General features: G+C 38.2%; 1 protein-coding gene across 1 annotated transcript in view; it reads left to right on the top strand.

Moving 5' to 3' along the window:
* The first annotated feature begins 6,563 nt into the window (after nucleotides 1–6,563).
* MEI4 (meiotic double-stranded break formation protein 4) overlaps nucleotides 6,564–13,966 on the top strand; it is a 53,952-nt gene continuing 46,549 nt past the window's right edge. Inside the window, exons 1-2 of the mRNA XM_085542611.1 lie at nucleotides 6,564–6,633; nucleotides 7,937–8,215. Coding sequence (XP_085398737.1) covers nucleotides 6,564–6,633; nucleotides 7,937–8,215 — 349 coding nt within the window. The remainder of the gene's footprint in view (nucleotides 6,634–7,936; nucleotides 8,216–13,966) is intronic.

Genomic DNA, 13,966 nt, shown 5'->3' with positions numbered 1-13,966 from the left:
CTGAAAAGTAAAACCAGTGCAAGAACAATTTTCTGCTTGTATTTAGAATGTATGCATAATTTAAAGCAATCAGAAATCTCTTGCTTATGTCACATTTTCTTATTTGACTTATTCTGATGGGAATAGAACAAAAGCAGAATCCTTTTATCTCTTTAAGCCTTCTGTATTTCATGCGCTGTCCTTGTTATCAATCCTTTGTAATGTTTCTTTAATAAGAGTGACAGGATTGAACTTCTGCTTGATTTAGAATACTTCTCTGTAAAATCTGATATGGTTTTTCTCTTATAGAAGTGTCACTACAACAGCATGTTGGGGGAGGAAAGGTTTTAAGAGAACCAACCCTGTCCACTGATTCTATTCAGAAAGCCAAATGTCAGAACAGCCCAAACTTGCAGAGTTGTACATGTAAACATGTAATATAGGGATGGCAGAATTGATATTGTTGCCGAGAAAGTAGTTTTCTTTGGTATCTAAAAGTTTGCACATTTTCAAATGGGAGGAAATAAAGTACCATTTCTTCATGTGATCTTACTGAACTCTAACATGCAGTAACATTGTGAAGGGCTAAACGGGTTGGTTTATGTGCATTTAATTCTGGACATGCTTGACGCTTCACTTGTCTTACTTAGCACATGTATGCAAAGTTTTCTGTGCATGAATGCTACTAAGTGTTAACAAGGCTGTTGTCAGTTTGCCCAGGGAGGTGGTGGAGTCTCCTTCTCTGGAAATATTCAAGACCCACCTGGACACCTACCTGTGTAACGTGGTGTAGGGAGCCTGCTTTGGCAGGGGGGTTGGACTCAATGGTCTCTAGAGGTCCCTTCCAACACCTACAATTCTGTGATTCTGTCATTTTCTTTTTCCCTATGATTTTTGTGTGTTGTTAATTTCTTCAGAGATATCCAGAAGACCCAGGATTACAAACTTCTTATTATAAGTGCTAATTTTAGCCCTTCCTTGATTCCCTGTTTGGATTGGCATTATTTTGAAGATCTGAGCTTTAACTGATTGTAGTGCACTCATCTCTCTGAAGTTTTCTGCTCACTAGATGTATTTGTACATCACATCTATTCATCCAAACTCCTTCTGAAGTCCAGGGAGGGGAACAATGACTTACTTAATCACATGGTAGATGTACGAATCACTTCATTTATTGTTGACTTTAGAAATCCGTTTCTGCCCATCGATCTTAAAGGAAGTCTAGACAGTTAGCTCAGCTAAAGCCTTCTACTCTGTAGATTTCCATAGGGAGAAGGGATAAATCCTGCTTCTGAAGTCTCACTGAAACCCAGAGGGGATTATATTTGCTTATGTACTTAGTGCTAGGCAATAATTTATATAGTTTATAGTTTTTATAGTTGGTGAATGCTAAAAATCTCTTCAATTATTGTTTTCAGAATTTGTCTGACTTCATTTCAGAGGCCCAAATGATTGAACAATTAAATGGTTCGAAGAAAGAAATTTCACAATTCATTTAAACTGAATTTCTTTGTGCTTTTGGCATATTTAAACTGTTGGGTTTCTTTTTTAGTTTCAGTGTCATTTTAACATCTTGAGTTCTTTTTTGAGAGAAGAGGTTTTGAAAAAGGGTTTGCTGGGGGTATTGTTTAGACTAATGGTAGTGAAACCGAATGTCTCAGTAAGTATATACACATTATGTATCTTTGTTTAAAAATGACGCACTGCCAAGCAGCTTTGGTTTAATAAACATTTTACAAATTTTACAATAAAAGCTGCTTAATTGGAACACAAGGCACACTTTAGTTCATCTTGATTATACAGCTGTCCCATTATCATTATTTATTATGTACATAAAAGACAGCGTTATGTTAGGCATACTAATTAAATCAAGTTTATTTTATTGTTGCTTAATGTTATAGCCATATGTGTCTGCAGCTTAGCTCAGTTCCGCTAAAGCACATGCATCATTTTGTGACCTACTTTGTGTTCCATTATAACAGGTCAGTAACTTGGTTGCCATCATGTAATGCATGAGATCATGCAGATATGGGTGATTTTTCACCTTTATCCACAGCGTGTAATTGACAAACCTGTTAAAGTGAAAACTGTGCAGACAAAACTGTTTTTCCTATTATGTTTGTACCATTAGTGCCAGACCATATGCTTAATTTGGATCGTAGACTTTTTTAACTTTTATAACGTGATGTTGTGTAGGACTGTTAGGTAACTTTCAGCTGCATAGCAGTGATGACAGCAATTTAATGCTGCCCTTGTAAGTCCTTTAGTTTGTAACCGTCTATTTCAAGTATGAGGAGAACAGAGCCCTTTGATTCTCTGAAAGTTAACTGCATTATAGTCTATTTTGTGTGTTACTGCATAAATTCTTGAAGTTTTCAATCTTAGATAATAATGATCTGAACAAGAAATTGATGTCTTCTAAACCGTAAGGTTTTTGTCAACCACATTTGAAGTTTCTTCTATTGTTGGATGTGAGTTACATGTGTGAACTTAGGGTTGATGCCCAAGGTGTGCTGTCCTGTAACAGCAAACAGTTCTTCAAACACTTAATTATTTCAAATAAGTTCAGGGTTTGGTTTTATTTTCAAAGGCTCGGTATTTCCCTTTTTTACGAAGACCACTGATCTAACCATCTTTCCTCCTATCATTGCAGTTTCCACATCTTCAAGGTCAGTTGAAAATTTATGAGTAGGGTTCAGAATGATGAATTATTTAAAATTCACCTCCCTTACCCACAAACACTTCCTGAAGGAGTTCTTGAAAGTTCTTGAGCAGAGGCTTTGACTGGGTGAACTGATTAGCTAATCCCACAGTGTCTGGGTTATGCAGGCGCTTTCTGTGATAAGAGCCTGATAGGGGAACCCAGAATTGCCAAGGGAATGACCTTGGGAGTGACTCATCCCAAGGTCAATGTTATGGTGAGGGTTTTTTGGTTTGTTTTACTTCTTTTTTTTCTCCTTACTGACCAATCCATTTTGATCTTGTTGTGCTAGGGCAAGTTTAGGTTGGATATTAGGAAGAACTTCTTTACAGAATGGGTAGTTAGGTACTGGAATAGGCTCCCCAGGGAGGTGGTTGAATCGCCATCCCTGGTTGTGTTTAAGAGCCATTTGGATGTGGTGCTCAGGGATATGATTTAGTGTAGGGTTGTTAGAGTTAGGGTACTATGGTTAGGCTGCGGTTGGACTTGATGATCTTCAAGGTCTTTTCCAACCTGGGTAATTCTATGATTCTATGATACTATGATCTGACAGCTGACTGTAAGTTTAACCCTTTCTGAGCTAATTGAGGTTCAGGATGGATTTTATGTAGAGGTTCTTCACCAAGAGACCTCCATAACTCCAATGCTTGTTTTTTCATATTTTTTTTAACAATAATGTGAAATCTTTGATATTTAGCATAGTGCTATGTATATGAAATTTCCAACTGAGAATAAAGCAATCTTTAAAGATTATTATCTGAGAATAGTTTTGTTTGTTTTTTTCTTATTTTTGGATATTTCTTTCTGTTTACATGTTGTGGGGCAGCCTCAAAACTGAGGTGAGATTTGCCAGAAAAGTATCTTCCTGTACCCAGGGGTCTAATATGAACTGCTGCATCAAATGCAGCTGCAGAAACAGCAAATCAGTGTAGAAAGGTAGTGTTCATGACTTCAATTTAGCCTGATTATTTCTGATTTCCTGCTTTTTTACCCAAGAGAATGGCATGGAACTGGAACAGACTTCCCAGGGCATATGCCCAAGCTGCAGGAGTTCAAGGAGTGTTTGGACCATTCTCTCAACTATAGGGTTTGAATTTTGGGTGTTGCTGTGTGGAGCCAGAGGCTGGACTCAATGATTCCTTGAGTCCCTTCCAACTCAGAGTATTATATGATTGTATAGATGATTATATAAGGCCAGAGATTCCCTCCTTAGCACTGAATGCACTGCCCAGGGAGGTGGTGGAGTCACCGATCGTGGGAGTGTTCAAGAAACGTTTGCATGTTGTGTTGAGGGATATGATTTAAATGGGAAGTATTGGCGATGGTGGGACTGGATGATCTTCTAGGTCTTTTCCAACCTTGATAATTTTGTGATTCTGTGAATGAAAACAGAGATTTATAGGTTGTTATTCTTACTATAACTTCGGTACCAGATGTGTTTTCCTGAAAGATTCTTCTTTCAGTTCCCACTGATATATTTTGACATTAGGAGCTAGGATTAGCTTGATGAATTCTTTCTGCTCTTGTCATGGTCTTGTCTTGTAATTTCCAGCCTAAGAAAATTTCTGGTTTAGTTCTTAACCTTTTTCTACCTAGTCTGTAGTGTCATTTCTGTGCTGATGTGAGCAAAAATATTGTTGATATCACAGTAGCTGCCAGTATGCTTTTAATGGAATGCATTCACAGTTGCTTGTCTTTGGTATGATACTTCCTGAAAGCAACAGCTTGCCTTGCAATTTTTGCTAATGCTCACTTGGCAAATCTCTAGCAGCAGCATCCAGTGTGTAATATTCTAGGAGTTTTTTATACACTGGCTTGTGAGAGAGCAGCTTTCCATTTAGAGAGGTGTGGGAAACTGGAATTGATTCCTGCAATTCCTGCTTTTTGTCCTGGAAATCATCTCTTTCCATTATCATAAAAGAAGAAGCAAAAGAAAGGAGATAAATGTGGTTAGGTCCTGGAACAGGCTGCCCAGGGAGGTTGTGGATGCCCCGTCCTTGGAGGTGTTCAAGACCAGATTGGACGGGGCCCTGGGCAACCTGGTCTAGTAAATGTGTATGTTTGATGGCCCTGCCAGGCAGGGGGGTTGGAACTACATGATCCTTGAGGTCCCTTCCAATCTGGGTCATTCTGTGATTCTGTAAATAAGCTGTTTATTCTCTGTGAAATCTTTATAAAATTCATTGTTTCCAGAAATACGCATCAACATTAGCCATGAATTATCTGGTTTCAAGATTCCGGTAGAATTACTTCTCCAAATATTGCGTTTTTTGTTATGTTTCTGAAGAAAACCAACTTCAAAAACAGTGCTGCTTTGTGGGGTTTTTGTTGTTGTTTGGTTGTTCTTTGTTGGTTTTTTCTTTTGAGCAGCAGTTCTATGAGGGTTTTTTGCACAAAAGTAATTCCCTTTTCCCAGAGTAAGTCTGTAGAAGTCTGTAGAGAATCACAGAATCACAGAATTATCAAGGTTGGAAAAGACCTAGAAGATCATCTAGTCCAACCATTACCAATACTTCCCAGCTAAATCATATTCATCAACACAACATCCAAACGTTTCTTGAACACTACCATGGTCAGTGACTCCACCACCTCCCTGGGCAGTGCATTCCAATGCCTGACTACCCTTTCCTAGAAGTTTTAAGAGGAAGAAACCCATTCAAATACAAATTTCATTGCTTAATGCTGTGTTGTGAGGACTGATGTGGATTGCTGTTAAGTGTATTGATAGCTGGGTTTTAAAGCAGAGCTAGAATGGTTTATATGATTTATTTATTTACTACTCAACTACAAGGGTTGAGAACTTGGAATATTCAGAAAGAACTTCCTAATTTCATGGACTTTTAGTAATGTAGACATGTCCTTTCGGTACTGGATTTTCAGAGGATGTATGGATTTATGAATTTAATTATTTACTTTGCTAATGAAGAGGTATGGACCAAGACGTATGAAGTGCAGGGTCATAAAGCATCAGTGGTCAAGCAGCCGACTGATTCTTTGTTGTATGAGTGGAAATAAACAGCATGATAGGAAAAAGGTATTGATGTTGCTTCTGTAATGATAAATAGCATGTGGACAGTCACAAAGCACTCAAATACTGTTCCCTGCCCCATACCTTCTTGCAGCTTTCTTGAATGTAATTTGTGAGAAAACGCTTGTACTGACATAACATATTACAAAGCAGAAAGCTGGTATTGCCTTTCCCTTTTATAAAAGCAGGTGAATCAGAAAGATTTTGCAAAGAGCTCCCCAGAGAACTCAAAATGAGAAAGAAGCAATAAAATCCACTTGTAAGAATTTCTGTCTGCCTTAATCTGTAGCTCTGCTCTGCAGATAAACTTTGTAAGAATGGAGCTTGATGTGTGGCTTGAGTGATACCTGGGTGAAACTTACATTTAAGAAGATGAGAATCTGGGGAGCGTATTTCAAGTTCAAAGCCAAAGTTCTTTGATCCTTAAAAGTTACTACATAACTCTTCTTTCTGTGTGATTCTATGTATTTCATTTTATGCACAGCTTTGATGGCAGCTCAATTACTGGCATGGTTCTGTGTTTGCAAAATATTTCCTTTGATGTAGTAGGCAAAAGAGCCTTACAGGAGTTTGTTGTCCCACAGCAGTGTAGATTCTTTTTGGGGAGGGATTAACATGCTTTTTCTGTGGAATTCTTAACTGTTTATGAATAAGTCATATTGAAATGTATTTTACAAGGCAGAAAGTATGCAAAAATACTGTTTGTATATTTAATGATATAGATATCTAATGGTATATTTAGTATAAGTTAGTTTCTAAGGTCTTGCTCTGTCATCAATTTATGATTTGACTAATTGTTTTTGCATGGGTAGAGCAGGAATCTAATGGTTCAGGTGGGGAACACTAATTCAGAGCATGGCTCTAGATGGATCCCAAGGAGTTCCTGTCCTCTTGCCCTTTGTGCTCATGCTTCAAGGTGTGACCGGTGTGTATCTGAATGGACGGCATGCAAGGAATGTACAGGAATTCTTCATGTGTTTCAGAGGCATTAGGAAGGTGGAAAAAATGTTTAGAAGGCATCTCTTTTTCTAAATGCCTCTGTTGGTTGCATAAATACATCATGTTAGATGACTTACTGTCTAAATTTGAGGAGGAAATCATCAGCTTAGTGGTATCTGATGAGCTGGTGAAAGGGTGGCACAAAATGCCTCAATGAATTCCGTGCTGTTACTATTTCACAGATGTTCAACACAACTTATTGTAGGTCTTAATTTGTAGTTTCTTGGATAAAAAGATTTTAAAAACTAGGATGATGGAGATTTTTTTAGTGTTAGGGCCAGAAGAAAAGCATCATTATTTTTTTAATGCTGAAAGTGATACTTTTTTCAAGGAGGCAATCAGCGAATTTGTCTAAGTTGTATGTGAACATGTGAGTTCTTATTTTGAGTTGAAAGGATTAACTTTACAGTTGTTGATGATAATAATTGAAGAAAAGACGCCTTTACTTGAGGCTGAGTCTGCATTTTGTTAGCAGAAAGACCTTTCTGCAGGTGTGGTATATTGTGGACTTAAAACCAAAGTATAGCAGCACTAGGTATCCAAAACTGGAGGCTAGCAATATCCTCAAGTGTTTGTATTTTCAGAATTGAGACTTTTTGATCAAGAAATCATGTGTTGGGCTTAAACTAATATAACCCCATTCTTCAGCCATAGGGTTTCAGTAATTTTTCTTCTTTTATTTTCTCTCGTAGGATTCTTAGCATTTTCACTTCTGTTTTAGTTGAGATAACATTGCTATTTAATATGTTGTAGTATAAGCTTGTTTGAACTGTTTTCCGTAATTGTTATCAAACCCTATGCTTGTTGTTAGTACTGAAGCGCAGCTCATGTATGTTTTATCCTCACATTGTAGACAGCTACTTATATTTCTTCTGTTGCCCTTGATTGATTTTTGGATTGTGGTAGAAATAAGATAATTGGTCTCACTGTTAAAAGGTTTTCAAAGGTAAGGAAAGCATGTATGATTTGCTTTAATGTAATGCATGAATGTGCGGAAGAACTTCTTTACGGTGAGGATGACGGAGCACTGGAACAGGCTGCCCAGGGAGGTGGTGGAGTCTCCTTCTCTGGAGATATTCAAGACCCGCCTGGACGCCTACCTGTGCGACATGGTGTAGGGAGCCTGCTTTGGCAGGGGGGTTGGACTCCATGATCTCTAGAGGTCCCTTCCAACCCCTACAATTCTGTGATTCTGTGTGATTCTGTGATTTAATAAAATTATGGTGAAGGTTTTGTTTTGTTTTGTTTGTTTGTTATAGAAGTCAAAGGCAGAAGAGAAAATCAAATCTGGTATTTGAAAATATCGAAACTGGCGCTGGCTTTTGCCATTATTCGCTCCAAGCCACCAGGAAAGAGCTGCAAAGAATACACTGAGCACCTTGCCAAAATTGTATCTGAGCAAGATTTTGACTACAAATCAAAAGTTACAGCACTAGAAGCTGAAGTTTTTAGATTACGTCAGGAGCTTCTTTTGAACAAGATCTGTCAGAGAGTCTGCTTGGAAAATGGTAAGTTTCTGAAATTGTTTCTGACAATCCACCATGCTGCAGTAGCAAGAAATAAAATAGCTTTCATATTGCCTGCTCTGTTTCTTGTATGTGAATACTGCATTTTGAAGTGTACGTCTTCCTGGCTTTCCAGAAACCCTAAGGTTGTAGGTCAGTTATATCAGTTGTGGTGAGATTTTGCTTGAAAATTTAACACTTTGCCAGAACTTACATTTTAGCTCTCAAAAATCAATGTGTCATATGGAATAATTCCAGAAAAATACAAATACTACTGTAGATATGTTATTTAAAAGTATTACTTATTCAAAATATTATGAAGATGTACTTCTCCTAAGATTAAGGTCTGAGGGAGGTAGTCTTGCTCAGCTTGTAGAAGAGAAGGTTCTAGGGAGGCCTCCTTGTGGCCTTCCAGTACTTAAAGGGAACTTAAATCAGTCTTCCGTTTCTATTGTTTATTGATTTATTTCTTACATGGGCTAATAGTGATAGTGAGGGAGAATGTTTTTCTGCTAAAAGAGAGAAGATTTAGATTAGATGTTAGAACGTTTTTACTTAGTTGATAGTGAGACATTGACACAGGTTGCCCAGAAAAGCTGTAGAGGCCCCATCCCTGAAGGTGTTCAAGGCCAGGTTGGATTGAGTCTCGGGCAGCCTGATCCAGTTGTTGGCAACTGGGTCAGAAGGGAGTTTGGAACAAGATAATCTTCGAGGTCCCTCCCAACCCAAACCATTCAGTAATTCTGTGGTACTGGAATGCTTTTATACTGAAACTGTGCCCTCTTTATTGCCTTGTGAAAAGATTGAAAAGATTTCTAGACTATAAATTTAATTGGGAGGAATAATGTATAAGACTTTACTGAGAAATTTTACTACTTCTTTTTTTTATCACTAGACCTTTCTCTCTAGAAAAATGATTTACTAACTATTCATATTTAGTTATTCTTTGTATGCCTCTTTTCTTTAAGTTACTCCAAACATGAAGAGTAGTTGTGGTGAGATCAGCGGAACGTGTTGGTAGACTACAGATTAAACCAGTTTACACTGCTGATAAACTTTTTAGCTAGAAAACATTTTGACATTTTAAATATTTATTGTTGTTCACATCAGCCCCTCCTATCTCATTTTCTGTCCAAGATGAGTAGGACATTCATATTTCTTCAGAAGAGCTTTCCTTAACATTAAAAGTTCCCAGCTTTTGGAGTCTAACTTTGATATGTTTGTCTTTTATGGTGTTTCCTTTGACTGATTGACTCTTCCCCCTCTCTCTCCCCTCTCCCCAACATTACTATGGCATGTAAATTTTTTTGATAATGAGATTGAGCCATCTGTTCTCTTGGAAGATATTCTTCATTGGATATGTAACTGCTGAGTGAGCATTCACAGTTACCGTTAAACTGGAGACGTGCTCAGTCTGTTACTTCTGAGTAAAGAAAGATCATTACTGATATCTAATGGGGTACCAGTTGGTAAGTTCTGTTCATTCTGCCGTTGCTCTAGTTGATTTGTATTAAGAGCAGAACACCCAAGGCTGCAATTTAAAGGAAGATGGTTGTAGAGGCAAAACCTGCCTGAAATAAGGGACACTCTACTACTGAAATTTTCTGCTCTGGAAAAATAAAATTCTTCTCTGTTGTGCTTGTCTTGAGATGTTCAAGTTTTTGGGTAGAAACCAGAAGGTGCCTAGTACGGAGATAGAAAGGCACAAGGAGCTTGACTGCATTTTGGAAAGTAAGCAGTATAAACGGGGCTCCATCCTGTTCGCCTGAAGGTTACTGTATAGACACTAAGTTTTCTACCTAAGGTAGCAGAGAAGTTCTCCTTGGGGCTGTGAGTAGATAGGATTGTTCCTAGAGCCAGGTGTCTGTACACCATGGATTTTCTTCTGCCTTCATTTGTTTCTACAGCCATGTATTTTTGGTTGGCTTTCCACCTAAAACAGTGCAACCTTTTAGAAGAATTCAAATACTCAGCTTTTCTTTGGCTCTCTTGTCTTCTGTTTAACAATTCTATTAATACAAAAATAACAGAGTTTCACAAAATCTGTCACCTGAAAAACTTGCACAGTAAGCATCAGATACTGCTTGTCTCCTGCTGCCAATTCAGAGCTAAAGAGTTTGTCTTTCAGCCAAGGTTCACCTTGCAGCTGAATCTTCCCTGCTCTCTGTTCTGAATAATAATAATAGATTTTTCAAAGGCTTCAGGAATTATTAGAGATGGCCTATGGAATTTTATTTCCTTCTTGTGGGAAACTTGTGAGCTCCTTGAAACTGTGGTGTTGTTTTCTTCGTGTAAAGATAAACATGGTGTGGATGTACAAGCATGCGAAGAAGAAAGCAAAAAATACCTATTTTTGAAGCCATATTATCTGAATTGTTTTTATCCAACCTTGCTGGAGACCCTAAGAAGTGTGAGTATCCTTGATGAAGGGGAGAAACATGATTGAGGTAACTTTAATGTGCTGTTTATGGAGTTGCTGTAGTATACGTTCACTCATGCTGTGTGGAAACTTCATGTTTGCTTCATGTGCAGTTGTCGTTCTGAATGCAAGGACTTTGGTATCCCTTTCATATGGGGGTACCTTGTCTGTATGTCAGCCATCCAAGAAGCAAACCTTTTTGTGGAGAGACTGTGACAGGCTGGACTAATGGGACCTCATGCAGTCCAGCAAGAAGTGCTAAGTCCTGTACTTTGGGAGAAACAACTCCAGGTACCTGGACATTCTGGGAGCCACCCAGCTGGAAAGCAGCTTGGCAAAAAAGGACCTGGGTTTCCTGGTGAACTCCACATTGAATGTCAGCCAGCAATAAGCTCTTGCTGCAAAGAAAGTTAATAGTATCCTGGGCTACATTAGGCCAAGTATTGACATGGAAGTGATCCTTCCTCTCTGTTTAGTACTGCTGACACCACATATCTCGGGTGCTGAGTCCAGCTGTGGGCTCTACAATACAAGAGGGACATAGACAGGAGTGAATCCAACAGAAGGCTACCAGGATGATGAAGGAACCAGAGCATCTCACCTATAGGAAGAGGCTGAGAGAGCTGCTCAGCCTGGAGAAAACTCAGATCATCAGTGTATAGAGGCATCTGAAAGGAGGGTGTAAAGAGAACAAATAAAGGCTATTTTCAGTGGTGCTCAGTGCCAGGTCAAGCGGTGATAGACATAAACTGGAATAAAGAAGGTTCCTTCTGAATGTGTCTTAGTTTCAACTAAGATGGAATGTTTTGGTTGTTTTATTTTTATTTTTTATTTATTTTTTTAAGTGTGTCTGGTAAGATGCTATGTTTTAGTTCCAGAAGAAAAACAATGTTGATAACACACGCACTTATAGTTGATTGAAATTTGATATAGAGAAGGAGGCACTACTGAAGAATGGGAACAAAACATTTGAGCTTACTGTTGTCTCTTTGCTTTGGAGCTGCATGAAAAGACAAAAGGTCTTACAAAGAATTGATTGATTTATTCACAGGTTGAAGCACCTGTCATCTGAAGCAAAATTCCTTAACCATGATCAATTCATCATATCAACAATAGTATTGTCTCTTGGCAGCTCTGATGAAAAGATCTAGAAAAGCTTCAGCTGTTACTCCAGAAGGCATTAATGGAATACTCAGCCCTTTTTGCTCAGCAAATATTTGGGGAATGACAATTTAGAGGAGATAGATATGTTGTTTTGATTGTTTTAGGCTGATAGGCTTGACAGATTCTAAGTTAGTTATCAAGGGTATATTAGCAAAACTTGTGCATATCTTCTGTTTTCCTTATCTTCACCATCAATCTTGGTTTATATTATTCCATTCTTGTGCAGGGGACAGGAATTTACTGAACTGGTTGCTTCTCTAATAAAAATTAATAATCAGGGTTTTTTTTTCCTCTATTTTTTTTAGTATTATTTTACTAATCCTTTCTTGTGTCACTTATAGCAGGTCTTCATCTCCCCTCCTGTGTTTTTAACTTCAGCAGTAGTATGTGGTTACCAGCCCATTTTTCCATGATGTGCCTGTGTATGAAGGTAGAAACTGAACTCTGATTCACTGTATGCGAGTACGTGACTGATTTATTCAGCTGCGTCTTGAGGCTGTATTTCACTTTTCATGATTTTCTCCCCTGAATTCTGCTTACTGTGCCAAGACTTTTGCAGTAGCTTTTAGCTCTTCTGTAAATAAGAAATGGAGACAAAAAACATCTTGTATCCCTTGCTTTAACTTTTTAACTTACGATGTTTCTTGAGGTATTTAGCTGTACCTGTGGAAAAAAGAAGCAGTTTTCTTTGTAGATTAGTATGAATGAAGATGCTTCAGTCTCCTTTCTACTTGCTGTAAGTTAAGAATTTCTGCAAAAGCAGGAGCATATAGAATTAGAACAAACTAGACCTGAAGTAAAAACTGAAACTTTACCGAACTCCATGTAAGTATGCTTGTTTTGAGACAGAGTCCTGCTGTATCTTCCCTTTCTGCTTCCCTGTTAGTCAGGGATTGTCAATTAGGTTAATTCAGAAAGGTCAGACCAAAACATTTGCAGGTTTATTAGTGAATATATCTGCAGTCTTGGAAAGAAATGCTTCTCTTCAGTGGCGCATCTTTGGCTTCTTTCCCTAAATTACTTCTTCTAATGTGAGAAGATTCCCTGTTGGGCAGAAGTCAGTGCTTAGTTTGATATTGCTATGGAAAAAATATATATTGCCTTTTGTCTCATGCTTGGGGATGTTGTATTTCTACATAAAGAGATTTTTTTTCTTTCCTCCCCTGCAACAAAGGTGGCCTTCTGTCTGTACAGATCCATGAGGGAAGCCCAGTCTACCTAAGCACCATGTCAGCACTTCCTCTAATGCAAACAGTACTTCAGTAATGAACAGTCAGTTGACATCAGTGTATTTTAATGCTTCTACCAGCAGTACTAATGCAAGCGGGCAGCACAGCACGTTGTGTCTTGCAACCACAAAAACATTTTGTTTTTTTTTAAGGAAGGGAAAAAACAGATATGATGTGATAACATTGGGGTTAAAATGTGTTTAGTGTAGAATGTGGCTCTTGGAATACTATGGACAGATGTGTTCCCTGTAATTGTAATGACACAATAAGGAACTTAATGAAAGCTGAGGCCTTCTCAGAATAATTAAATAAGTGAATTTGCAATCTGGAAGAAGCCCCAGCTGGGACATAATCATTCACTGAAATTTTGGAGTTCTGCTCCTTCCATGTATAGCAGGTCTGTTTGGGTTGTAGAATTTTCTCTTTGTAAGCAGATGCTGTCTGTCTTGTCAGCTGAAATTGCTGCAGCTGTCCTAAACACATAGTTGGAGCAATGGGACCCAAGGAACATCCTTTGCTGTCCAAATTTCTATATAACAAACTCCTTTAGAGGTGAAAAAACCCTGTTATGCCAGCAATCCAAAGAGTTTGTGGTTATAACGTACATTTCTTGTATTTATCAAGTTCCTGATAAAGTGCACGATAATATTTAGGACTGAGGCTTGTGAAAGCAAGTGGAATTCATAATTCCTTTCTTTTGGTAAACAGAATGATAGTTCTGGGAAAAACAAAATGCATATAGTAAAAACTAGTTTAAAAGTGTTGCCATGGTAATTGGAATTCTCTTGCTTGTATGTCTACTGTGGAGAGCTAAGAATTAGATTGTTCTCATGAAAGACAGTCTTGGAACGGCTGAGGTTGGAAAGGACCTATGGAAGTCATCTAGCCTGACCTGCACAAGCAGGGCCATCAAGAAACACTTTCTCAGGACTATGTCCAGGT

This window comes from Coturnix japonica, chromosome 3 (genome assembly GCF_054131305.1).
Source record: "Coturnix japonica strain WE chromosome 3, WE-NBRP24, whole genome shotgun sequence".
NCBI lineage: Eukaryota > Metazoa > Chordata > Aves > Galliformes > Phasianidae > Coturnix > Coturnix japonica.
This window is presented reverse-complemented; position numbering and strand designations above follow the sequence as displayed.